Source organism: Typopeltis vanoorti, chromosome 2 (genome assembly GCF_054136105.1).
Source record: "Typopeltis vanoorti isolate ZY-2024b chromosome 2, IOZ_Tvanoo_1.0, whole genome shotgun sequence".
NCBI classification, from domain to species: Eukaryota; Metazoa; Arthropoda; class Arachnida; order Uropygi; family Thelyphonidae; genus Typopeltis; species Typopeltis vanoorti.
This window is the reverse complement of record NC_143550.1, coordinates 66,240,381-66,268,168: the sequence shown is the minus strand read 5'-3', so window position 1 is coordinate 66,268,168 and position 27,788 is coordinate 66,240,381. Positions and strand designations below refer to the sequence as shown.

General features: G+C 36.5%; 1 protein-coding gene across 3 annotated transcripts in view; it reads left to right on the top strand.

Annotated features, from left to right (window-relative positions):
- Nup205 (nuclear pore complex protein Nup205) overlaps positions 1 to 27,788 on the top strand; it is a 610,691-nt gene that overhangs the window by 135,495 nt on the left and 447,408 nt on the right. For all 3 annotated transcript variants that reach the window (XM_090405724.1, XM_090405715.1, XM_090405707.1), the window contains exons 9-10: positions 16,617 to 16,679; positions 25,259 to 25,375. In XM_090405724.1, the coding sequence (XP_090261850.1) occupies positions 16,617 to 16,679; positions 25,259 to 25,375 (180 nt within the window). The remainder of the gene's footprint in view (positions 1 to 16,616; positions 16,680 to 25,258; positions 25,376 to 27,788) is intronic.

Genomic DNA, 27,788 nt, shown 5'->3' with positions numbered 1-27,788 from the left:
CCGTGCGATTTCTGTCTGTTTCCTCAGCTCAAGAAACCACTAAGAGGCTGCCATTTCAAAAGCAACAAAGCATGTGTAAAAGCTGCGGAGGCAGTTTTGAAAGAACTCTCAAAAAACGGACTCTCACATGTGTTTAAGAAGTGGAAGCAACGTTGGGACAAATGCATCACGTCTCACAGTAGTTACTTCGAAAAAGACCATGTAAATGATGACGATTAAAGGTAATCTGTTTTCTGTATAAATATAGTCTTATTACTTATTGAACAGCCTACGTATCTCTTAGTTTTTTTTATCAATTTCATAGGATTCCAGAACTGCTAATGTCACTTTCTGGTCAATACTGTCAAATGCTTTCTGAAAATCAACAAAGCAAGTATGTGTGTTTTTGTTCTTTCTCCTAGCTTTCTCTGCTATTAATTTCATTGTCAAAATTTGTTGAATTGTAGTTCTATCCTTCCTAAATCCTGCTTGCTGGTCTGCAAGGTATGCTTCCAATTGTGTTCTTAATCTTTCTGTCAATATGATCATCAACACTTTACCAAGGTGACTTCTCAAGGCAATTGTTCTATAATTTTTACATTCTAGCTTATTTCCTTTCTTGTATAATGTTACTAATATTGATTTCACACTCCTCTGGCATTTTCCCTTCTTTCCATACCATATTACAGTTGGTGTATTTCTGTAACCATACTTTCACCACCATATTTTATCATTTCTCCAGTAATGTTATCGTTACCAGGACTCTTGTTGTGGTTTAGCCGTCCTATTGCTTTTTCTACCTCTCCTCTTAAAATGTCCATATCATGCTCATTACCTGGTGGTGATATCTGCTTCAGTTCTTCAGTTTCCCAACGCTATCTGAATCTAGTTTTTCTTCATATAACTCACTACAGTATCTTGTCCACTGCTGTACAATTTTTTCTCTATTCATCAATACTTTGCCTTTTTCATCTTTAATTGTGGCCTGTTTTGGTTGCCACTTTCTATTAATGGTTCTGATCATTTTTAATACCTTCCTTGTTTTATGCTCTCCATAGTACTGTTCTATATCGTTGCATTTTGGCTTCTAACCATTTCATCTTATCCATTCTGACTGCTTTTTTTCACCTAATTACACTTTCTTGTATATTACTCTTCTATTTTAAAATAAAATTAGTTTAATCCTTTATCCAAGTGTGAGCAAACAAAGTTTGTGCCTGAAGTATCTTCAGGACTAGGGTAAGGTGATACTACACCAGGGCAACTCGTTGCAAAGGTGGAGAAAGCTACCAACACTCCTATCTCAGTATCTCCTATAATGCAAAACACATCTCCTTGTGGATATGTCTAATGTTATGCATTAAAGGAAGGGCCACTACCCAGACTAGTTTCGACCTTTATTGAGGTCTCTTCAGTGGGAGCCAGGCCCTAGTGGAAATACCAGGCAGAAGCATTCGCAGGTCATCTCTACCTATAGGAGTTGCCAAATGGTGTGCCACCCTTTTTTAATAAATTACTCTGGATTAGAGAAAGATGTTGAAAGTTTATTTTTTCACTTGGTTAGAGTATAATAAAATTAGTTTAATCCTTTATCCAAGTGTGAGCAAACAAAGTTTGCGCCTGAAGTATCTTCAGGACTAGGGTAAGGTGATACTACACCAGGGCAACTCGTTGCAAAGGTGGAGAAAGCTACCAACACTCCTATCTCAGTATCTCCTATAATGCAAAACACATCTCCTTGTGGATATGTCTAATGTTATGCATTAAAGGAAGGGCCACTACCCAGACTAGTTTTGACCTTTATTGAGGTCTCTTCAGTGGGAGCCAGGCCCTAGTGGAAATACCAGGCAGAAGCATTCGCAGGTCATCTCTACCTATAGGAGTTGCCAAATGGTGTGCCACCCTTTTTTAATAAATTACTCTGGATTAGAGAAAGATGTTGAAAGTTTATTTTTTCACTTGGTTAGAGTATAATAAAATTAGTTTAATCCTTTATCCAAGTGTGAGCAAACAAAGTTTGCACCTGAAGTATCTTCAGGACTAGGGTAAGGTGATACTACACCAGGGCAACTCGTTGCAAAGGTGGAGAAAGCTACCAACACTCCTATCTCAGTATCTCCTATAATGCAAAACACATCTCCTTGTGGATATGTCTAATGTTATGCATTAAAGGAAGGGCCACTACCCAGACTAGTTTCGACCTTTATTGAGGTCTCTTCAGTGGGAGCCAGGCCCTAGTGGAAATACCAGGCAGAAGCATTCGCAGGTCATCTCTACCTATAGGAGTTGCCAAATGGTGTGCCACCCTTTTTTAATAAATTACTCTGGATTAGAGAAAGATGTTGAAAGTTTATTTTTTCACTTGGTTAGAGTATAATAAAATTAGTTTAATCCTTTATCCAAGTGTGAGCAAACAAAGTTTGCGCCTGAAGTATCTTCAGGACTAGGGTTAGGTGATACTACACCAGGGCAACTCGTTGCAAAGGTGGAGAAAGCTACCAACACTCCTATCTCAGTATCTCCTATAATGCAAAACACATCTCCTTGTGGATATGTCTAATGTTATGCATTAAAGGAAGGGCCACTACCCAGACTAGTCCGCGCGGTTAGCCTAGTGGCTTTGCGCTTCGCAACCATATGCCTGGGGAAGGAGTGTCCTAGGTTCGATTCCCGTCGACGACGTGAGGAGCTGAAGGATCTCCCTCAGCCATAGCCAAGTTAGCCGGTCTTGGGCGCGGGCAGTAGGGTTTTTTCCGCCAGTTTATCTGGTGTTTTTCATCCCGCAAGCAGGCAAACCGGCCCCGTGAACACACAGGGATACAGCCAAGAATACCTTGAGGCATAGGAGTGACCATTCTATCCTCGTATTTCGGTTACGAAATCCAAGCATGCTTGGAAGGTTGTGGGCCTTAAAGGCCTGTTAAAAGCCATTGGGATAGATAGACTACCCAGACTAGTTTCGACCTTTATTGAGGTCTCTTCAGTGGGAGCCAGGCCCTAGTGGAAATACCAGGCAGAAGCATTCGCAGGTCATCTCTACCTATAGGAGTTGCCAAATGGTGTGCCACCCTTTTTTAATAAATTACTCTGGATGCCCTTCCTTTAATGCATAACATTAGACATATCCACAAGGAGATGTGTTTTGCATTATAGGAGATACTGAGATAGGAGTGTTGGTAGCTTTCTCCACCTTTGCAACGAGTTGCCCTGGTGTAGTATCACCTTACCCTAGTCCTGAAGATACTTCAGGCGCAAACTTTGTTTGCTCACACTTGGATAAAGGATTAAACTAATTTTATTATACTCTAACCAAGTGAAAAAATAAACTTTCAACATCTTTCTCTAATCCAGAGTAATTTATTAAAAAAGGGTGGCACACCATTTGGCAACTCCTATAGGTAGAGATGACCTGCGAATGCTTCTGCCTGGTATTTCCACTAGGGCCTGGCTCCCACTGAAGAGACCTCAATAAAGGTCGAAACTAGTCTGGGTAGTGGCCCTTCCTTTAATGCATAACATTAGACATATCCACAAGGAGATGTGTTTTGCATTATAGGAGATACTGAGATAGGAGTGTTGGTAGCTTTCTCCACCTTTGCAACGAGTTGCCCTGGTGTAGTATCACCTTACCCTAGTCCTGAAGATACTTCAGGCGCAAACTTTGTTTGCTCACACTTGGATAAAGGATTAAACTAATTTTATTATACTCTAACCAAGTGAAAAAATAAACTTTCTACTCTTCTATTTGTTCTGATGTATCCCTTCTTATCTTCAACATTCTTTTCTCCTGTACTAACTTCAGTGTTTCGTGTGTAATCCATTTCTTCTTGATCTTCTCTTCTTCTGGTACTGTTTCTTTAACTGCATCTTCTATCGCCTTCATTACTCTTTTCACTCTTAAATTCGAGTTTTTTTCTTTCTCCACAGTTTTAAGTTTCTCTGCTAACACTGTTCTGTACCTTCTTCCTGTTTCTGCTTCACTTATTTGTGCTGTACCTCTTCTGTTCAGATGTTGGGGTTTATGTTTTTTTTTTAATTTCATCTTGATGTTTGCAATCACTAAACTATGGTCCGAGTCTATGTCTGCTCCTTGAAAAGTTTGACATTGCTGTACTGATGTTATCCATCTTCTTTTAATCATATCAATCATGTTTTTGGTTTTCCCATCATTTGATTGTCACGTCCATTTTCTACACTCCTTTTGTTGGAATCTTGTGTTACAGATCATCATCTCGTGGTCCACAGCAAATTCTAACAATTTTTCACCTCGTTCATTTCTTTCTCCGAAACCATATTTTCCCATGACTCTTTCCCAACCATCATTATCTATTCCAACTTTGGCATTCCAATCTCCTTCAATAATTAGGACATCTTGCTTTGGTATTGTTTCTATTGGCTCTGTCAGATCTTTGTAGAATAAGTCAATATCCTCATCTGTGCTGTCATATGTGGGTGCATATATCTGGACTATTGATATGTTGAATGGCTTTGCCTGAAATCTTGCTACTATGATTCGTTCATCAACTGGTTTGTAGCCTAACAGTGCCTCTCGAGCTCTTTTGCTGAGAAGGAAGCCAACTCCTGCTTCGTGCATGGTGTCATGTCCTGACCATATTACTTCGCATCCATTGATCTCTCCGGACGATGTCCATCTCATCTCTGCCAATCCTAGTATATCCCACCGATATCTCTTCATTTCCTCATGAAGTTGTTCTAATTTTCCTGATATCCAGAGTGTCCACACATTCCACGTTCCTACTGATAACAGTTCTGTTAGTTTCAGTTTCTGTTTCCTTTCAGTATCCCACTTTTTGATCTATTCCCGATCGCTCAATTGGTATCGCAGGCCTTGTTTATCCGGGTGACGCCCGAACCAGCATGTTGTAGCTGTTGGTTGTATGGGCATCAGATAACAATCGTGTTTTTTCTTTACGGTCAGAGCATCGACACTCATCCGACTGACCCTCCTCCTTTATCCAGGCTTGGGACTGGCATGCGACCCCCCCCCCCCCCTCAGGATCCCATTGCAGAGTTACTCGCATATTGCTAGCAGTAATTTCATTCCAATATTGATGAATATTTTCAATAGCAGATTTAACATTAAATTTCTTAATTCTACTAATGTCATAGAATTCTCTTCAGATGTTGCTTCTATTGCCTGTTTAAATGTCTTTGGCAGGGACCAGGCGATTATCGCAACCTTTAAGGTTGTGATAATCCCCTGGTCCATAGGTTGTATGAGAGAAGTTGTATTTGGCATTAAAATATCACTTTAATGTTCTCACACAATGAATCAAGAGAAGTAGGGTGACCAGGTGTGTTGTCTAAAAATAAGCAGATCAAAATCAAGATTATTTCATGTGCAAAAATTCTCAACTGTTGGATGAAAATAACTTGGGAATCATCTTCCAAATAAAACTTTAGTAATCCATGCTTTCTTGTTAGACTTCCAAATAATAGGGAGGAAAGCTTAATTAATGCCTTTGAGGGCCCTAAAATTTTGTGCCCTATAAACTACCATGGGTTTTAACTTTAGATCACCTTTGGCATTGTCAGAGTCATTCTATCCTTTGTGACTTTATAACCAAGCTGAGATTTCTCTGATTTAGCCAGAAAAGTCTTGGAAGGCATTCTCTTCCAAAAAAGGCCAGTTTCATCGACATTAAATATTTGTTGATCACAATGGCCCCCTTCTCCCACAATTTTATTTAAAATCTCTGGATAATTTGCCTCCTTATCTGCACTTGCAGCTTTGTCTCTGATTTGAACATTATGTAGGCTATTTATCTTTTTGAAATGCTGAAACCACTCAGCACTAGTGTGGAATTCTTCTTTTCCACCATTGATAACTCTTTCTTTCAAGGTTACAAAGAGACTTAATGCTTTTGATTTAATAAAGTCAGTGCTTAGCAGGATCCATTTTTGGTTACAATCTTTGATCCATATTATTATTACTACATGACATCTCCAGGGAGTCCAAAGACTCATCAAGGGAGGACACCTACTCTACATCTTTTTCCATCACTCAATCCACCAACTATAGCTCACCGCAACTACATCAGTGCCATCTACCGCCTGTTCCCACCACTAGTACTTCCACAGACAATCACATATAGAAAGAAGTCTCTCTACTTCAATCAGCCTTACCTTTCCTCTCAGTATTCAGCAGCTTTGCTTAAAATTTCTCTTAGAGTTGATTCACCCATTTTGTGTTCTTGTCCTATCTTTGCTCTGGACGTGTTCATTTTTCTTTATTATTTCAAGTTTTTCTTCTAGTAAGATTACTTTTCAAATCTTTTTCACCCTTCCACTTTTTTGCTCACCAATTCTTTTACTCATGATTAAAGGTTGGGAAAATACTTTAAAATAAAAAGTAAGGAAAACAATTGCAAAAGAGGCATGAGATATGATCAGCAATATGCTATGTAATTAGCAGACGACATAAATTTTGGCGGTAAATTTGGAACACAGTGTACATGGAAATACGTAGTGTTGTATAATTTTGTAAAATGGTTTAAATCGGTAACTAAATTATTTCATCCTGGTGAGTAATTTTTTTAAATAGTTAACTATAAAAAAAATGTATAGACAGAAAATTTTTTAAAATCTGTAACATTTATTTTTAGATGTATATAGGCACACTAATCGAACTTTAGAAGCACATTAATTGAATTTGGGTATAGCAAAAAAAGATGCACTAATTGAAAAATGCTCTAATCAGAGATGTATTAATCAAGAGAATTGTTTTATATTAATGTGAAATACTGTGGGTTCTATGGTCAAGTTTCTTGAGTTTACAGGAAGAAAAACTGAGTTTCTGGCAGAAAAACCTTCACTGTGTCAGAGATTGACCAACTTTGGAGACTGGACTGCTCCCTCATTCTCTAAAACTTAGGGAGGGCTAAAATGGCCTTGCCACTCCTATATGGAATAAAAGGCGTTAGTGGAAATTTTTTTTTGTTTTTTTTTAAATAGGTTTTCTATTTCAAAAAACAAAAAGCACTATAGCACTTTTATATCTTTTCTCATATGGTATTTTTCGCCATTGAAGTCATTAATATCAGCAAGAACAATCAATTCTTTCTCCTTACCTTTTTGAATCGTACCGGCTTCACTAAAGTTGTTAATTTTTGTACCATGCAAGATTTAGTAGTACTCTCATTAAATACTCCTGTTTGCATAGAATCACCATAAAAAATGTTCTCTTTACTCTCCTGCTGGTGTTTACCTCACATCTTGTGTATTTTTCCTCCCTCTTCCCTGCGCTACTAACATTTGGCAGATGTTTCTGCAATTATTTCATCTCATGCTTTGTCCTATGTGGACTCTATGTAAGTACATTATTTCTTTCATGAGGTCCTTTATGTTCATTCTGACATTCCACTTCTGCACTTTCAACAACACCGGCACATTTTCCTGACTTCTGTCGATATTCTCTACACTAATGTTGTGTTTTGCTAGAGAGCAAATATTTCCTCAAAAGTGAAATATTTCTTCTATTAGTTTTAACAAATATAGTATTTTCATGCACTGCCTACATTGTTATATATGGTATCAGAATATACAAAAATGTTTGAAGAATAACTTTTATTGTCTAGATGTATCTGGGAAGTATTACCATGCATATAAACAATATCTGATAGTTTGCTGTTTAGCTACTGAGGGCAGTGGATACTTTGATAATACCCCTATCTATTGCATCATATCTTTTTGTATGATATATGATATTTACTGCCTTTAATGTCATTAATCTGATTTAATCTATTTTAGAATTTAGAATATAGTATGTGTGTCTGTGTGTATATCTAGAGGAACAGTGTCCAATGCTCTGACCATTGAAGAATATAAAGGTATTGTTGTTACAGAAATGGCTTCAAATTACACACTTCTTGGACATTAGAAAAATGAGCTGATTTTTGGGCCAGGAGGCATAGCTCTTTTATCTTAAGAGGCTGTAACCATGAATACAAATATTTAAAAGTATCAGGAATAAGAGTGAGGAATTTCTTGACTGATTAGTTCACATGCCAAAAATTATCACTATTAGCGAGACCAATTAGAGATGGCCATATGTAGACCAATTAGAGTGGGGATATGTAGAGGTATACTAGGTATATTATGTTTGCCAAGAAATTATATTCTTGGTTAATGCTCGACCCTGCTGTAAACTTCAAAGTTTGCATGTGAAGTAACTTCACTACTGGACTACTTGTATATACACTGTATATAGATCACTTCACATCGATTGCCTTAACATTCCATAATGCAAAGTGCACTCCCTTTTGGGAGTGCACTTTGATTGACCATTGATTTCAATGATTGATGGATTGATCCCTTATCCCTTCCTCTGTATTGGAAGTTACAAGAGAAGAGAGGTTAGATGACATTTGTCCTGCTTCTTGTGAGCTTGTAGTAGGCAGTGCAGGATTGGTAATGATGATTTTGGGTGTTCTCTGTAAATCATGAGGATTGTAGCTGGATTTGTGATGGATTAGTTGGTTAGGATAAATATCAGCAACAGAAGGAATTTTCTGGCAGAGGTTTTGATATATGAATTTGTGTCCTGGATTTGAGCATCACAATGCAGTTGATTGTTCCTTATATACCATGGAAAATTGAGTTCTCAGGCATTTATTTTGAATGATTTGAATTTTGTGTTGGAAGTTTTTTCCCACTTGGTTAGCCTATAATCAATTTAGTTTAATCCTTTATCCAAGTGTAAGCAAACAAAGTTGCACCTGAATTATCTTCAGGACTGAGGCAACTCGTGGTAAAGGTGGACCAAGCTCTCATCACTCCTTGTCTTAGTATCTCCCATAATGCAAAGCACATCTTGCAGACATGTATAATGCTATGCATTAAGGGAAGGGCCACTACCCAGACCTGTTTCGACCTTTATTGAGGTCTCGTCAGTGGGAGCCAGACCCAGAGGTGGTGATACTAAGGTGGAAACAATGGAGAAGTCATATTTACCTATACGAGTTGCCAAAAGATGTTTCATCTTATTATTAAATTACTCTGGATTTAGAAAAAGATGTTGGAAGTTTTTTTAAGACAAGGAGTGATGAGAGCTTGGTCCAACTTTACCATGAGTTGCCTCAGTCCTGAAGATAGTTCAGGTGCAAATTTTGTTTGCTTATACTTGGATAAAGAATTAAACTAAATTTATTATAGTCTAACCAAGGGGAAAAACTTCCAACATCTTTCTCTAAATCCAGAGTAATTTAATAATAATAAGGTGAAACACCTTTTGGCAACTTGGATAGGTAAATATGACTTCTCCATTGCTTCCACCTTAGTATAACCACCTCTGGGTCTGGCTCCCACTGACGAGACCTCAGTCGAAACCGGTCTGGGTAGTTGCCCTTCCCTTAATGCATAGCATTATACGTCTGCAAGGAGATGTGCTTTGCATTATGGGAGATACTAAGACAAGGAGTGATGAGAACTTGGTCCGCCTTTACCACAAGTTGCCTCAGTCCTGAGGATACTTCAGGTGCAATTGTTTGCTTACACTTGGATAAAGGATTAAACTAAATTTATTGAAGTTTATGTATATTTCTGTTTGTTGTATATCCCCAGAATGGAGAGACATGTCAGAATTGGCTTTATTATAACTTTGTGGCATAAGATCTTGTTAATTATATTCAGATGACACTCTCTGTTTAGTAAATGATATAACTACAATAGCTTTGTAGGCTCTTGAACAAGCAAATTCCATGTGCATATTGAAACTGATTTTTTTTTTTTTTAATCTAATTTAACACCTAGATACTTGATGGACATTTCCCAAGGAATGGGAGATCCAAATATATGTATAATATTTAGTTGCATCAGCATGTTTTTTTTTTTTTTTAGTGGTGATAAAAGTATTGCAATACTTTTATCGTGATTGATATCAATGTGCCATATTTTAAGATTATTGGTGTTCTAGGCCAAGGGAAGCAGACTGTAATTTCTTGGTGATTAAATTTGTACTAAATGAACTTACTATTAAAGCTGTATCACCAGTGTAGAGTGCTGTAGTAGTTGGACACGTATAAGGGAGGTCAGCCATGTAGATGGAGAAGAGTAATGGTGAGCCTTGAGGAATTCCTGCTGTGATTCTTCTCCATGTAGATTAACACTGCCAAGCTTCACTCTAAACGTTTGGTTGTAAAGCAATGATCTGATCTGATCAGCAAACTAAGAGCTGCTGAGAGTCCAGCTCAAAACAGTTTATAAAGTAGGCCATAGTGCCAGTCTTTATCAAATGCTTTAGCGACATCTTGGAAAATTGTGCCTGTGTCGTTATCATCATTCTGAGCCCAAACTGATGTATTTAATAAGTTCATCGCAACAACAAAAACAACAAAAGTAATAATAAATTTAGTTTAATCCTTTATCCAAGTGTGAGCAAACAAAGTTTGCACCTGAAAGTATCTTCAGGACTGGGTTAAGGTGGTACACACCAGGGCAACTCATTGCAAAGGTGGAGCAAGATACCAACACTCCTATCTCAGTATCTCCTATAATGCAAAACACATCTCCTTGCGGATATGTCTAATGTTATGCATTAAGGGAAGGGCCACTACCCAGACTAGTTTCGACCTTTATTGAGGTCTCTTCAGTGGGAGCCAGGCCCAAGTGGAGATATCAGGCAGAAGCATTAGCAGGTCATCTCTACCTATAGGAATTGCCAATTGGTGTGCCACCCTTTTTTTAATAATTTACTCTGGATTTAGAGAAAGATGTTGAAAGTTTATTTTTCACTTGGTTAGAGTATAATAAATTTAGTTTAATCCTTTATCCAAGTGTGAGCAAACAAAGTTTGCACCTGAAAGTATCTTCAGGACTGGGTTAAGGTGGTACACACCAGGGCAACTCATTGCAAAGGTGGAGCAAGCTACCAACACTCCTATCTCAGTATCTCCTATAATGCAAAACACATCTCCTTGCGGATATGTCTAATGTTATGCATTAAGGGAAGGGCCACTACCCAGACTAGTTTCGACCTTTATTGAGGTCTCTTCAGTGGGAGCCAGGCCCAAGTGGAGATATCAGGCAGAAGCATTAGCAGGTCATCTCTACCTATAGGAATTGCCAATTGGTGTGCCACCCTTTTTTTAATAATTTACTCTGGATTTAGAGAAAGATGTTGAAAGTTTATTTTTCACTTGGTTAGAGTATAATAAATTTAGTTTAATCCTTTATCCAAGTGTGAGCAAACAAAGTTTGCACCTGAAAGTATCTTCAGGACTGGGTTAAGGTGGTACACACCAGGGCAACTCATTGCAAAGGTGGAGCAAGCTACCAACACTCCTATCTCAGTATCTCCTATAATGCAAAACACATCTCCTTGCGGATATGTCTAATGTTATGCATTAAGGGAAGGGCTTTGTGAAAAGAGTTTAAAGCATATAATACCAGCTATATCCCACCAAATGCTTAACAAAACCTTCTGAGAGTAAAGATCTTATTTTGGCTGAAGTTTAGCCTGTTTCCCTGCCTTCGGCTTGTAACATTCTTGTGCAGTATCCACTTTTCATCACTGATGATGAAAAGTGGATTCTGCACAACTCAAAATGTAAATTTGAACCTCTCGAGAATGAAATGCAGTGGAGATGTTGATGTGCACTGTCTGATTGTTGTTCATCAGTTTGAGGAACCCACTTGCCGAGCTTAGACACTATCCCAAGTTCTTGAAAATGGTGATGGGTGGTCAATGACAATGAATTAAGATCTTTTTCTAAATTTTCAACAGTTGCATTGGCATTTCTTGCAATAGCAACTTCCAGCATATCATTATCGAGAGGAGACAGGTCACGCAGTGTAAAGGGAGTCTTTCAAGCTAAAGTCCCCTTGTAAAATTTTGGGAACCAATCCTGGCACTTTTGCATATTCAAAACATTACTGCATACACTTCTTGCACATTTTTTACAGTGTTAGCAGCATTGTTGCCTTTTTTTTTGAACTCATAAAGCATGATGTGCTTAATGTGCTCTTCAGTGACTTCCATAGTAATTAAGGGTTATTTAAACAATAACTTATGTATGATGTTCTTGCAAGGTGGAATTCCGTAGAATGAGGCTGCCTCAGCTTAATGGTACTTATAAAGCTATACAAATTCATGTTTAGACAAGCTGAGGCAGTTTTGAACAAGTACAGTATAAAAAACATTACTTTTGGGATGTAAGCTTCTGCTGCTTCCTGTAGGCTAATCATGGTAGCTCACTCTGCATTCTTTCTCACACAGGAAAGTAAGCTGATTGGTCAAGAGTTTTGGGAATTGTAATTCTGTGCGCAGTATGGGCACCATAAAAATATCAGCAATCTTCCGACATTATGGAAAATACCGAAGTCTCAGTATTGAATTAATAATCATAACTAAATGCACGATTCCTTTAATTGTAATGTCAAATTAAAATTGGGAGATTTTAATTTGACATTACAATTTTTTTTTAATGATTTCAAAAATTTAGCTTGCAAAACTGATCTCTATTTTTAATTGCCTTGCATACTTTCTCTATAAAATTCAAGTCAGCATGATTATAATTTGGATGGAACTGCTTCTCAAGATTATAAGCAAATGGCTTTGCTTTTTCTGTATTGTTGTACACAACTTCTTGGTTACTCTAGATTGGAGGTAGAGGTCTTTGGTCAAAAAGAATAGCTCTCATTATCCTCCATAGAGACTGATTGTGGTGTATTCAAGGAATGAAGTTTTGATTTCCATTGTTGGTTGTGATGGTTTTTGCATTCCAGATAAGGTTAGTGGCTCTATTAAATCGATTATTATAAAATAGATCTCCAATGGGTTCAGATAACCTAGTTAATTTCAGTGCAAATAAAACCCAGTACTGTCTCATTTCTCATAAAAAAAAGAACCATTCTCTCCCACTGTTATTTTTGACAACACCCAAATTTCCAGACAATCTGAGATTTCTCTTCTGACACAAACGCATAACAACCATTGCATCCTCAGTTTCTAAAAAAAACTAGGATTTCTCTTTTGCTCAAGATGTTACTTCACCCCTGAACAGCTGTTAACCTTATACAAATCACAGATTTGTCCAACCATCAAATACTGCTCCCACATATGGGGTGGGGCCTCCAAAAGTCCCTCAAAATGCTTGACTCAATCCAGAGGAGAGCAATCAGACTTATTAATGATGACCCATCTCTTACCAACTCACTCTCCCAACTTTTGCACAGATGATCAGTCTCCACACTATGTGTTTTCTACAAATATTTCCATGGAAAATGTTCATCCAAAATACCATCAGTAATTCCCCTAAGCTCGTTGGAACATGTGCAGCAGTTTGCTCAACATCCGTAGCAGTGCACCTCGAAACCCACAGAACAAATTTCTTCTCCTCCTCCTCCTTCATCCCTGCAACTGCTATACAGTACTATGGAACAGTCTTCCCCTTTATATGTTCCCTAAGGAATACGATATGCAGTCATTCAAATCCACTGTGAACAAGTATCTTCTTTCCCAACCCATACACGATACTAACGTACTATAGGTTGATCTACCAACCTCTCGTGTATGGGCTTGAAATAAAAAAATAAATTCTTGCCATCTGCTATTGTCATGGCTTTATAATAATGTCTTCTTATTTTATTTTTTTCTTGATGAAGTGTTTTATTTCATCAAGAAGATAATTTAAAGGCATGTGGTAATAAGTATGGTAGCAGATGTTAGAGCTGTCAGTATTTGTTTTTTTAAATTTTCTACTGCACTATCAATTTGTTCTGTTGAACTTATTTCAGAAACAAAGCTAAGGGTTTTGTGAAGAGCTTGATGAAGCAAACTTCAGTTTATAAAAATAATCAGCAGTAATTCTGTGTTCAGTGCCTAATTGAAGTAGAATAGGGTTATGGTCAGGAACTGAGGTTATTATTATTTGTACTTATTTGGTAATCATGTCTTATATTCTTCAGCATATCAAGCATGTTGGGATGGTCCAGTCCTCCAAAATGTGTGGGTTCTGAGTTACCAATAACTGCTATATGTCTGATGGCAGTAAATGAATTGAGGATTTTGCCATTTTTGTTAGTTGATTTGTGATTTGAATTTCCTGCAATAAGGACTGTATGGTATGTGTCTAGTATTTCTTCTAAATCAGATTCTAATAATCTTTTATTTGGTAGATTTGTATGCCAAAAATATCTTGAGCATACCTGTATATTGGCTGTATGATTTTTCACTTTCTGTAGTCTCTAAATTAGTGGTTGTGGGCAAAATTATTACATTATGGGCTATATCTTTTTTAATGAAGATAGCTGTGCCACTACCTCGGGTGGCAGGTCTGTCATTGTGATAGGAAAGATAGTTCCTAAGTCTGGATCTATTCAAAGGATGGAAATGTATTTCATTGATAGGATAATATTACATGATATTATATAGCAAATTCTTGGAGTTCAAGTAATTTATTTTCTAGACAGTTGCCATTCCGACTAACTATTTGTAGGGAAGTGGGTTTTCTATTACAGTTAGCCATCCAAGAGTTTAGATAGGATTGTTTGTGTGTGTTTTAGAAACACAGCAGTATGATCCTGTGTAGGGTTGGTTTTCCCAAAACTATCATCATTTCTGCCAAAGTAACTGCAGTTAATGCAGCAGTGTTAGATTTTTATAGAACTTTGCTCTTCAGAATTAGTTGATTCTTATGAAGCTACAATCTCAGCATGATTTATTTGTTTAACTGGAAGAAGGAAGAATATCAAAAACTGTATACGAAAGCCAGAAAATAGGAAAAAGAAACATAGGCAGACCCAGAAAAGGTTGGCAAAAGGAAATTAAAGAAAAATTGGAAAAGAAGGGAATTAACTAGAAAGAAGCAAAACAACAAACCTTGGACAGGACGGCATGGAAATCTCTTTGGCAAAATCTCGGCGCTTAAAAGCATAAGAGATCATAGACGAAGAAGAACTGCAGAGTTACAGGGAGAGCTTTAGGTTGATATGTTGCTGCTATCTCAGAAGAATTTCTTGACCAGAGATCTTATGCATTTTTTTGACTTTCTGATTTTGAGGAATGCACAGCAGTATAGTCAGCAAGATGAAGACTGCTGCAGTTAGCACATCTAACTGGTAGGGTTTTAGGCTTCTTACAGGAGGCATATGCATGGTTTTCCCTGTATTTTACATTTAAACTCAGCTTTACAGCTTTGCTGAACATGACCAAAGCATTGGCAATGAGGGCATTGGGTGGTTGCAGTTTTGCGTTGTAAGAACTTTGTCTTGATTACTAAATCACATACTGTATAGATATCATAAATGCGATGTTGGTCCTATATTAATTTCGACTAAGACCAGAGGCAGCAGGCTTTTATTCACTTTGTACATGAGACTAATTTTCTCTGGTGCAAAGTCTTGTTTTTTAAGGTCAGTGAGAATCTCATATGGAGATTCTCACTGACTAGAAGAAAAAGAAAACCTCTTCCTCCTAATGAGAATGTCATTCCATTGGAGGCAGAGAATAATAAGAATTAAATGGAGAGAATAATACTACAGGCAAAAGACCAATGGACCGTAGTTGCCTCTGCTATTAAATTTGACAAGCTGATTTTGTGAGATTTAATAGCAGAGGCAGCTACAGTCCATTGGTCTTTTGCCTGTAGTATTATTCTCTCCATTTAATTCCTATTATTCTCTGCCTCCAATGGAATGACATTCTCATTAGGAGGAAGAGGTTTTCTTTGTTTTATTACTAGCTTCTTGAAAATCATCTGATTTAGATTCTGTATTTTGTGAGTTATTAGGATAAGGTTGAGATGGAAGTTTGGAATCTTTTCAGGATTAAGATTGTTTGATGGAGTTTGAATTGGAGAGAGAGAGAGAGACTTTAACCAGGCTAGGCTGTCTGGTTTCAAGTATTTCATGCATCATGTGGAATTGTGGCATTGCCTCGTCGAGATCAGCAGCCTCCCAAAAATTCAGATCAGCTATAGGAGAGAATAAAACACAAATAAGAGTAGAAACTCACCTTAATAGAATGAGACAGTGTCTGGACTTCATTTTATCACTCGATGAATCAGTCATAAAAAAATAAATGTCTAAGACTCACTCATTATGGAAATCAATCACTAAAATCACCCAGTAACACAATATCACAAAGTTTCAGCTTAGAATTTGGAATTCTCAGATACCAAGATAGAATTGATGTAGAAGTCATATTTCCCATGTACAATTAGTAAAAAAGGTGTAACAGCTTATTATTAAAATACTTTAGATCAGAGGCAGTAGTAGATTTTTCACTTGATTACCAAGTAAACTATGCTTGCCAAGATATTATATTCTTGTTTAATCCTTTATGCAAGTCATCTAAGCAAACAAAGTGTGAATTATCTTCAGGACTAGGCTAAAGGATTAAACAAGGATATAATTTCTTGACAAGTATAATTTGCTTTGTAACATGCAAACAAACTATCTACAAGAATACCAGGTATTTTGTAATAATGTTTAGTGTAGTCCCTCCTTGATGAGTCTTCAGACATCTGTGAAGATGTCAGCTTAATAATAAGAAGAATCATTATTAATAAAAGCATTATAGATCTTGCTGTATATTTATAACATAGTTGCTAAACATTTAATTATAATTTTTTTTAAATTAATTATTTAATTAAATTAATTTATTTATTTTTATGCAGGAATTCTTTGTGAAGAGAATCCATGGTTTGATTACAGATTTCATTATTCTGATGCCATTAAAGGTAATTTTTTTTGTGCAATAATCAATCTTTTTGTATAACTTAAGTTGATTTTAATTTTTAGACTGGTATCGCATTCCATATATTTTTAATACCTACTAAGCTTTTTCTGGTGTGCTTTATTGGAGGGAGGTAATTAATATAATTGTTGAACTTGAAACATAAGGGTGACTCTTTCTGCCAAATGAAGTCATTTTTTTCTCCTCCTTATTCTTTTGCTTTTTCTTTTTTAAAAAATAAGTTTTGGCAAACTGATTTTTTTATTTTTTGGTCAGGTGTTTAACTGACACCTAAGGGAAGAAGTATGTGTTGCCAAGTATTTAAAACTAATGAAGTTTATCAATCAGTTTATAACTTTATCTAGAGATTTCTTTGTTTGTCATGCCTACTAAGGTGGGATGTTGAGCATCACCTGATTAAACAAAGCCTTCACTCTTTTCATTGGAACTCAGGTGATATTTCTCAAGTCAGCCATTCAAAAACAAAAAGAAAAAAACAAAGATGATGAAAACAGGTAAGATACTTCTAAATAATATTCGATGCTATATTCAGACAATAGTAATATGATGAGGAATGAGAAGCTAAAGTATTCAACACTAAATGTGAAAATAAACTCTGGAATGGCAGGTAGTTTCAAGTAAAGCAGTATAAACAATTTCAAAATGGGAAATTGGACAGTGTGAATTATTTGTTCCTGTGGTTCCACAGAAGGTTCTAGTAATGGAAAAAGTTGAGGAATTTTTTGAGTAATTAAAGAGAAGACAGCTGACAAAGAAAAAGGAAACATAGTTCTTGGGATGTAAGAAATGAATCCCAGACATATAGATAGGTTCTGGGAAAATTTCAAGAAAAGAGCAAAGGTAGTAGTAATGGTACATCCATAATGGATTTCATTTCAGGACATCAACACTGGTTCATTACTAACACCACATTTGATATAAAGATGTGCATAAGTTTACATGGAGAAAATGCACAAGAAATAAGAACTCCTATGAACAGTGGTATTGTCGATAATGATATCTTCACTAGATAGAAAAGTATGCAGGCACTTTTTGTGCATGCTTCATAGGCATCCTCAGTATGAAATAATTAAACTGTTAAACTGAAAGCATACACACATTCCTTACAGAATATTCAAATCAGCAGTGTAACATTGGTGATTCAGCAGGGTAATACCAGTCAGTTTTCACTCAAGAGCATGTAATTATGACAAGCAATCAAGGAAATTTATTTCCCATAGAGGGGATAAATGTGGTTCATCAGACCTGTTAAGATTCAGATGATGTAATAATTGTTTGCAACTGTCCTTATACTTATATAATTCTTTCATATCTTATTATCTTAAAATTCAATACTGTCACATTGAATTTTTGATTATGTGTGCATATGCTTTTGTTCTAATCATTTCATATTGAGTATCCATGTGAAACACTTAAAGTTTGTAATATTAAATAATTATATCATGTAAGCTTTCCATATCATTACTTGAAATTCTCTGTTTACAGTAGGCAGAAAAGAAGTGGATAATTTTCTCTCTTCAGATTTCCCTATCACTGCTGGAGTATTCCAGGATTCTGTACTTTTTCCCATACTTGTTTCATAAACTTGATAGTTTAACTAAGACAGTACTATTGTTATTATTATTATTATTATTATTGTACAGGCACCTACATGGAGTCCTAAGTCTCCTTGCTGGGAAACCAAAACTGTCTACACAATCTATCGTACCTCTCCTTGATCCCATTAACAGACAAACTGCTCACAACTGACTCTGGCAAACCATTCTATTTATTCACAACTCTCCAAGTGAAAAATTTAGTCCTCACACCCTTACTAACCACATTTAACTTCCAGGGGAGATCTCTTGTTCCGTTCCCTCTAGCCAAGTGCTGAAACATTTTTCCTGCTTCAATCTTATAAAACCCTTTAAGTAACTTAAATGTTTCTATCACATTCCCTCTTTTTTGCCTATCAACCAACTTCTGAAATCCATATATCCTCAGAGGGCACATTCCAGAGACCACTGACCATCTCAGTTTCTCACCTCTAAATCCTCTCCAAAACTTCCTTATCTCTACTGAAGAACACAGTAGCCAAGTAATCTTATGAGCTACATTGGCTGGCAAAAATGTAGCAACATGTCCTCTAAACTTCAATTCTGTCTGCCAGCATCCCCAAATCCCTAGCTTCATCTATTTCCTGGAGTACAGCTCCATCAGTGTGCTGCACAGCTTGTAATCAATTTATCCCCAAGTGCATAACTTCACATTTCTCCACATTAAACCAACACTCCCATTATCTTTTGCCCATACTGACAGCCTATTTAAATCATCCTGCAAGCTCTCCACATTGCCTTGATTAACTACTTTTACTCTCCCTAATTTTGTATCATCAACAAACTGAATATTTCCTTTCAGATTATTTCCTGTATCATTTATGTTCAAATTAAATAGTAGTGGCCCTAGCATGGAACCTTGGAGTGCACCACTGGTCACCTGCTTTTACTTGGATTCTGCTCCTCCATATACTACTTTTTAATATGTCCATCAGCCTCCCTGTTGTCCACATAACCATTGTCATATCCCTCCCCATTTGTTCTAATTTGCATAACAGAATTCCATATGGTATTCTGTCAAATGCTTTTTCAAAATTCAGCAGACTCATCGTCAAGCCATTTCCTTTATCCAACTGAATTGTCACTCTATTATAAAAAGTTAATAAATTACTAAGGCATGACTGACACCTCATAAAACAATGTTATCCTTCATAGAGTATCATATTCTTATTCACTCATTCATGAATTCTCTTTTTGATCAGCTTTTCCAGTACTTTTACCATCACTCCTGAGATACTGATTGCTGTATAATGGGGGGGGTGGGGGGGGGGGGGGGTGGGGGGGGGGGGGGGTGGGGGGGGGGGGGGGTGGGGGGGGGGGGGGGTGGGGGGGGGGGGGGGTGGGGGGGGGGGGGGGTGGGGGGGGGGGGGGGTGGGGGGGGGGGGGGGTGGGGGGGGGGGGGGGTGGGGGGGGGGGGGGGTGGGGGGGGGGGGGGGTGGGGGGGGGGGGGGGTGGGGGGGGGGGGGGGTGGGGGGGGGGGGGGGTGGGGGGGGGGGGGGGTGGGGGGGGGGGGGGGTGGGGGGGGGGGGGGGTGGGGGGGGGGGGGGGTGGGGGGGGGGGGGGGTGGGGGGGGGGGGGGGTGGGGGGGGGGGGGGGTGGGGGGGGGGGGGGGTGGGGGGGGGGGGGGGTGGGGGGGGGGGGGGGTGGGGGGGGGGGGGGGTGGGGGGGGGGGGGGGTGGGGGGGGGGGGGGGTGGGGGGGGGGGGGGGTGGGGGGGGGGGGGGGTGGGGGGGGGGGGGGGTGGGGGGGGGGAAATGAGCCAAACACCAGAACTGCATTACATTAATGGTATCTTGATCAAAATAGTTAGGAGACTGGTTCCATAAAAAATGTTAAGCTAGGCACCGACAAGCACTAACTAGTATGTTCACCACAGCAAGAGTGTGCTGTGATTCATTCACATGTAAAGCTTGAATGTTTGGTGAATGTCTTTAGGTGGTAGATGAATTTCATTCCCTGGGTGTGAACCCCCCACCATCACTAACTGCTGCCACCACTTATAACCTCAGTGAAGTGGCTGGAAAAAGTTCTGCAGAGCAGTTTCTAGATTATCTAACACTTAGCCTGCTCATGATACTAACATACTGCATGGTGTGACAGCTTTTCCTGAATGGGATTCACATCATCATAATAGTTTATTGAGGTATGAGTGGGGAAGTGTATATAAAAATGTGCCTCCGAAAACAACCCGTGGAGGTCAAATCTATGGATTAAGGTGAGCCATATTACTATATTATGTGACAACTAGGAAATATCTGCTGTTGCACAAGTGTATTCACAAACAGTTTTTGCTTATATATTGCCCAAACTGCTTTATTTACTTCTGTTTCCATTTGTTGGTCTGTACAGAGCAAAAGCACTGAAAATAAGTGAGGATGGATGCCTGAGACATTGTCCTATCTTCTTCAGTTGAGTTTTCTGAATTGTTTGTATTAACCCCCCCCCACCTCCAACTGACCAGGATGTCTATAGACTTCCAGCTAAATCTGGATACGATGCATGCTATCTGCTGAAAGAACATGGATAAGAAGTGCAATTCAACCGGCATGTCCGTTAGAAGGTGTGATAATCCCTCATGCTGAGGAGAGCACTTAATCAGATTATCTCAGGCTCATAGCTGTGACTCAGTTGCCTATAACAAGAAATGCAGTTCCTCATTCTATGCTGGATAACTGAATCTTAGTTATATTGGATAAACTAAAAATATAGAAAGTTTATTTTTCACTTGGTTAGAGTATAATAAATTTAGTTTAATCCTTTATTCAAGTGTGAGCAAACAAAGTTTGCACCTGAAAGTATCTTCAGGACTGGGGTAAGGTGGTACAACACCAGGGCAACTTGTTGCAAAGGTGGAGCGAGCTACCAACACTCCTGTCTGAGTATCTCCTATAATGCAAAACACATCTGCTTGCAGATATGTCTAATGTTATGCATTAAGGGAAGGGCCACTACCCAGACTAGTTTCGACCTTTATTGAGGTCTCTTCAGTGGGAGCCAGGCCCAAGCTGAGATACCAGGCAGAAGCATTCGCAGGTCATCTCTACCTATATTGCCCTGATGTTGTACCACCTTATCCCAGTCCTGAAGATACTTTCAGGCGCAAACTTTGTTTGCTCACACTGGATAAAGGATTAAACTAAATTTATTATACTCTAACCAAGTGAAAAATAAACTTTCAACATCTTCCTCTAAATCGAGAGTAATTTATTAAAAAAGGGTGGCACACCATTTGGCAACTCCTATAGGTAGAGATGACCTGCGAATGCTTCTGCTTGGTATCTCAGCTTGGGCCTGGCTCCCACTGAAGAGGCCTCAATAAAGGTTGAAACTAGTCTGGGTAGTGGCCCTTCCCTTAATGCATAGCATTAGACATATCCGCAAGATGTGTTTTGCATTATAGGAGATACTGAGACAGGAGTGTTAGTAGCTTGCTCCACCTTTGCAATGAGTTGCCCTGGTGTTGTACCACCTTACCCCAGTCCTGAAGATACTTTCAGGCACAAACTTTGTTTGCTCACACTTGGATAAAGGATTAAACTAAATTTATTATAAAAATATAGAAATTATTTTTATTTTCTCTTTTTATTGTACAATACAATTTTAATGCCTGGACAAAATAAAGATCCTTGCATAGTTTCTTCACTTAAATACCTTACCTTCAAGAACCAATTTCATTTTTAATTTTTTGCTAATTTTTTCTAATCGCTTACTGCACAAAACATTTTCTTTGTTCTCGAAGAAATTAATTCACGATAATTATTTGAAATATTATTTAAAAAAACCGGCTGCTGACATTCGAGATTATGTTATATCTTTGTTCAAAATCATGTTTCGAAGAATACTTCACAGATTTCCTTAAGGACCTACTTTGAGTGACTTTGCTTTATAGAGAATAATGAAATTCTTTAATCATATCACTAAATTTTTTTTCTTTATATTGTAATCTACTGTTCTTTGCACTTTCATCTTCTTGGTTTACCTGTATAATTGGTCATTACAAAATGAAATTAATGGTTATGATTTAAATTGATATGTATATATTTTCTGCTAGTTCAGATATTATGCTCCAATTTTATAATAAACGATACTTTTGCTTATATATATATTTAAATTACAAAGTTTTGTATTAAAAATTTCTGCTACAGAAGTTCGACAAAATCAACAATATTATTGTCATATTTCTTTTTCTTGTCAGGGAGAAAAATGGTAAAATATCACTCTTATAATTGTATCAGATGTTATAATGGCAAAAATAGTAAGAAAAAAAATCATTTGTACTTTCTTTTCAAAACACAAAGAAAGAACATTGTAAATTCACCCAACGGAAAAGAAAATACTACATATTTTTCTTGTTATCTGATTTTTTTTTCTTGTGGTATGAAGAAGAAATCGCTGCCCGTAAGATGGTAGAATACAAGAGGGCAAAAATCTGTAGATTGATTACATTATAACTATTACAGAAATCATGTCAGAAAAAATTATTTATCTAAGAGTTCTAGCATCAGCAGATATAACGACATTTTCTTCTAGTTTAGATACGTGGCATTGTTGAAGTAGCCAAACCTTTGCTACTGTTTACACTAAAATTAATGGACATGTTTCCCCAGGTGATTTACGTTCGTAACAGTTGTCTTGCGAACGATTTATAAAATAAATTCTTTGAAATATCTGCAGATTGAATAAGTCTATAACCTTCCCTCCCCTCCCCAAAAATAAGATTATTTGAAGCATATGCTCCTTTTCTTTTAAAATAATTCTAGTCTTCTTTTTCAAGATAATTGTATGAAATAATTTATAATTTTTCGATAATAAAAATGAAACTGATCATTATAAATTAAGAACTTATTTTAGCATAAATACTGTATCAGCCTGTAAAAGAAATGTCTGTATTTTTTCTGTGTTAGGATGTCTACTAATCAACAATTGAAAACGAAACACGACATTCTTGATTTATCTCGCCCCTACAGCTTGAGGCACTTTAGAGTCCCTTCTGGCTAAGTGTTCTCTCTTTTCTTTCTCAATAGCACTGAGAGTAATCTAAGCCTCTACCTTTTCCTCCAGCTAAGAGGATTACTATCAAGTATTTGTGAGACGTAGATTACTTCAGAAATAGCAACCAGAAGCATAAGTAGAAGTAAAAATATTTAGATTATTTTAAGAAAAAGAAACAAAAATAATACTACTGAACTTTCTTTTGTGTGGTATGCATATAAACAGTTTTACGTGGCGAAAATATAGCATAGTATTTCTAAAATTTCAAATCATTTCAGCAGACAGTAGAACAGCTGATTTTAGACTGCAAAGAAATAGTACAGAATTAGAAGCTTCACGGTACAACAATATTATTGTCTTATTTCTTTTGTCAAAACGGTAAAACAAAGTAATAAATTTTGAATACTGTCTGGAAATGTTTTTGACCCTGTAGAAATTTAGAGTGGTTATGTAATTGAATTCCAGGAGAGGATGAGGGGTGGGGGGGGGGGTATTAGCATTAGAAAATCTTCAAAATAAGCATAAATTTTGAATCATTCTGTATATGATATCCTTCATATTATATTTTCAACATATCTACGGTGGTTACGCACTGAATATTATCATAATGTGCATCGTATAAAAAAAAAAAAAGACGAAGGCGAAGAATCCCTATTAAAACATCATTGGATATAAATTTTTGATACTAAAAAGACTCACAATCGGAAACTGAGTTATGCAATATAACATCGTATGTTGTTTATAAAACAAAAAAAAAAAATCGTTTCTAAAACTGAAATGCGATGATCCATATAACGGTATTTTGGTAGGAAAGAAAGCAAAAGGTCATATTTATTTCAATAAATATTATTTAAAAATATAAATATGTGACATGATATGTAAACATTTGAAAATTCGTGAAAAAGTTGTTTCTATATTGTGAGTAAAGTGCAAGAACAACCAGTGCAACTGTTCCGTTGCAGTGATTTGAAGAATAAATTTATAATACAGCAAATTTACTATTACTAAATAGATTCATTGCAAAGGCTGATCGTTGGTCATTTTAAGATTGATTATTTTCGCACATGTGAAATTCATTTCAGTTTTTGGGAAGAAACACAATAAATCATTTTAGAGGCAAAAAAGTCAAATATCTTAGGACAGTAAAAGAAATTCCAAGTAAAACAGTGTGCATAAAGACAGGTGACACAAAAGTCAGGTACTAACAGTCTATTAATGGTTCTAAAATAGCCATAAAGAAGTCAAGATTAGCATTCCATACTCTGAAGAAAAACAAAATCTAGGAAGAGAGACAAGAAATGTCTTACATTGCACAGCAACGTAAGAAGATTTATAGAAGTTGTGGATATTTACCTGTATTCTAACACAATGAGTTAAGAATTAGAATGATTTATTTTATGTGGTCTATACAATCATGCAATTTAGCATGGATTTAAAAGACTTAATAAGTCATGCCAAGTGTGTTTCTAACACATGAACAAAACAAAATTATTCTTGTTCCCTGATGGATTATATTTTATTTTCGGCTTCATGTATGCAATTTTTGATGTTTTCAGTTGATGACTTTAAAATAAAAATAATTGTGTCTTACTGCATTGTTGCTTGGTTTAGGTGGTAATCTAATCAGCTGATAAAGTTATCTATAGTTAATTTTGGATGATTTGTTCTTTTACCAGTATTATGAAGTGATGGTTCATCAATATGGTATCCTGATTACACCTGTTTTGATTGCTGTAAGTTTTCCAAGTGCCTGTGTGTAGGTACTGTTAATGACCATGCATAGATGATATATCTGTTTACCTTATATATATCAGTATAGGCCATGTCTGAACAAACATATTTTTCAAAACTTATTTCAGCAGAGCAGGTAATGTTTGGTTTTTATATTCATTATTAGTTATATCCAAAAGAAATATTTATTCTGTCATTTTCAAGTTTCATCTCTTAGTCACTCACTCTCAAGTTTTTGTTACTAGGCAAAAGAATTGCGTAATCGTGGAGATGAAACAGCTCGCATAATAGTTGCTCACATGCAAGAAGGTTTGGATGCTCCAGTCAACCTTCCCAGGCATTTTGAACACTTGCTGTACTTGGTGAGTAATAATAGATTCTTGTTTTCCTTATTTTTGTTTACAAAGAAAATTGTATATGGTCAGTTGTAATTTAATGTGTACAAGTAGAAAATATAAAATATACATACGTTATCCATTATAAGCAAAACAGCAATAAGAAATTTCCTTAATCAGTGTAGTAGTAGTGGTACAGTTTTAAGTCAAGTAGTTGAAGATTGCAGAAAAATGCAATAAGCTATGCAGAATACCTTAAAGCTGATGGTAAGAATGTGTTTATGTGATGAAGAGACAAAAATTTTGAATTTTCTAATAATAACAACCGATGGCAAATTTTCATGAGATGAGTCTACATGTTGAGCAGAGCATCTGAAGTAAGTGGGATGGTTACCAGTGTATTGTACTCTGAACTGTTAAAGCTGAAAATGAATGAATGTCAATATTATAGTTCATATTGCCAGTGTAGTGGTTCATATTAACACACAGACTACATAAGATGTCTAATCCAGAATTTAGTAAACTGTATTAATCACTGATCTTAATTATAATGTTTTGGTTTAAAAGGGACTTTGAATTTACGGTATTTATTATATCAAAAGGACGAGGGATATGAGCTTCTGCTTCTACTTTAATTTAGCAGCTGTTCTTGGCTAATATTATATATACTAGTGGTACTATTGTTAAGAATTTCAAACAAGGATTTATATTATTAAGGATTAAAACAGTCTGCCAAGGTGGTGAGAAAGAAGATTAGAATGGTTTGTGACTTGCTACTTATCTCCCTTTTTACACATTGAGATATTTTTACACACAAAAGTTTTTTACTGCTTAATTTTTTAGATGAAGAAGATAAAATAGACTATGAATGAATGATTGGTTGAAACATTTTCCCCCCTCCTTCCTTTGAGCCCTGTCTTCCACTATGATCTCTTGCTGTAATTGTCGCATGATGTCAAAGCATTTTTCAGAAGTACAGTGGTATCTCGCTAATCCGAACTAATAAAAACCGTGCTTGTTCGGATTAGCGAATTTTCGCCCAAGAGATGACAATAACTAGCGTTTAAGACAAAAATAATCAAATTCTAATGGTACATCAATTTAATTCTGTAAATAAATGAAGTAACTGATAGAAAAAAGCTACTGTACTGTAATGTAAAACTTAAAGAATAATACAGCTTCTTTAGTTTTGTATGTACCAGTGGCGGCTGGTGAAAATTTTAAGTGGGGGTGCATATACAAAAAAAACAAAAAAAACACTTTTTTTTTCCTAATCAGTAACGAATTTATTAATAAATAAATTTACATATTAAAAAATTGCTTTATTAAAAATATTTCATCCTTCCTCGAACAAACACCAATAATAAAAGTTTCGTATCAATAGCAATGACAAGTGCAAACGAATATCAGTGTTAGATAGCAGTGCATTTGTTTCGTGTAACAATAATTGAAAAAATATAACTTTTCATATTTTCAACAGTGACACTCTTCATAATTCATCCTTGTATCTATAATAAATAAATAATTATGTTATTTTAACAAAATAAAATAAGATTTACAAAAAATAGTTCACCACGAACACGCACCAATAATACACGTTTCATATCTCACAGAAATAACGCTCGGAAGCATATGATACACTGCCCTAACGGCAGTGTCGGAATGATGTAACGTGCAATGACAAGCGCAAACGAATATCGGTGTTAGATCGCACTGCATTTGTTTCGTAATCTAAAGCGTTAATCGAACAATTCCAATTATTAACTATTCAATCAATGTCAAAACATTAGCTGTAACCTTTAACATGTTGTATTACATTTGTATAATGTTGTAAACATTGTTATTATTTATAAACACAAACAAAATTTAATTTTTTCATTTTTTCCTTTGGGGGGGGGGGGGGGGGTACTGCAGTGCTGTACGAGCCGCCACTGGTATGTACCTATATTGTTGAGAATTCTGATTTAATAAAATTGCATAGTTCAGTACATACTTAATTTGCTTAAAAAATATCACTTTCTTGTACACAACACACAAAAAAAAGTTTCGCAAAATAACACAAAAAAAAGTTTTATTTCTTTGTAACAAAAGTCCCCGATTTTCTTTTGCTTCTTGGAAGCTAAACTTTTTTCGAATGCTTCTTCTCGGAGCCATTAGCAATAAAATTTTGTGGAATGGCGTATCATTCTGCTTAGCCCATTCTATACACATATTAAAACTGTCAACTGCCTTTTCATGTTTTACTTTTTTTTTTTTCGAGTTCTTTATCATCATCATCATCGTCTTCTAATTCATTCTGTAGCGTCATATTTATAATTTCAGTATCTGATTTGATTTTGAATTCAGTGATTCATGCCTAGAGGACACTATATTATGTACAGTACAGTATATAACTGTACAGTACAGTATATAACTGTACAATCGACAGTATGAAAAAATA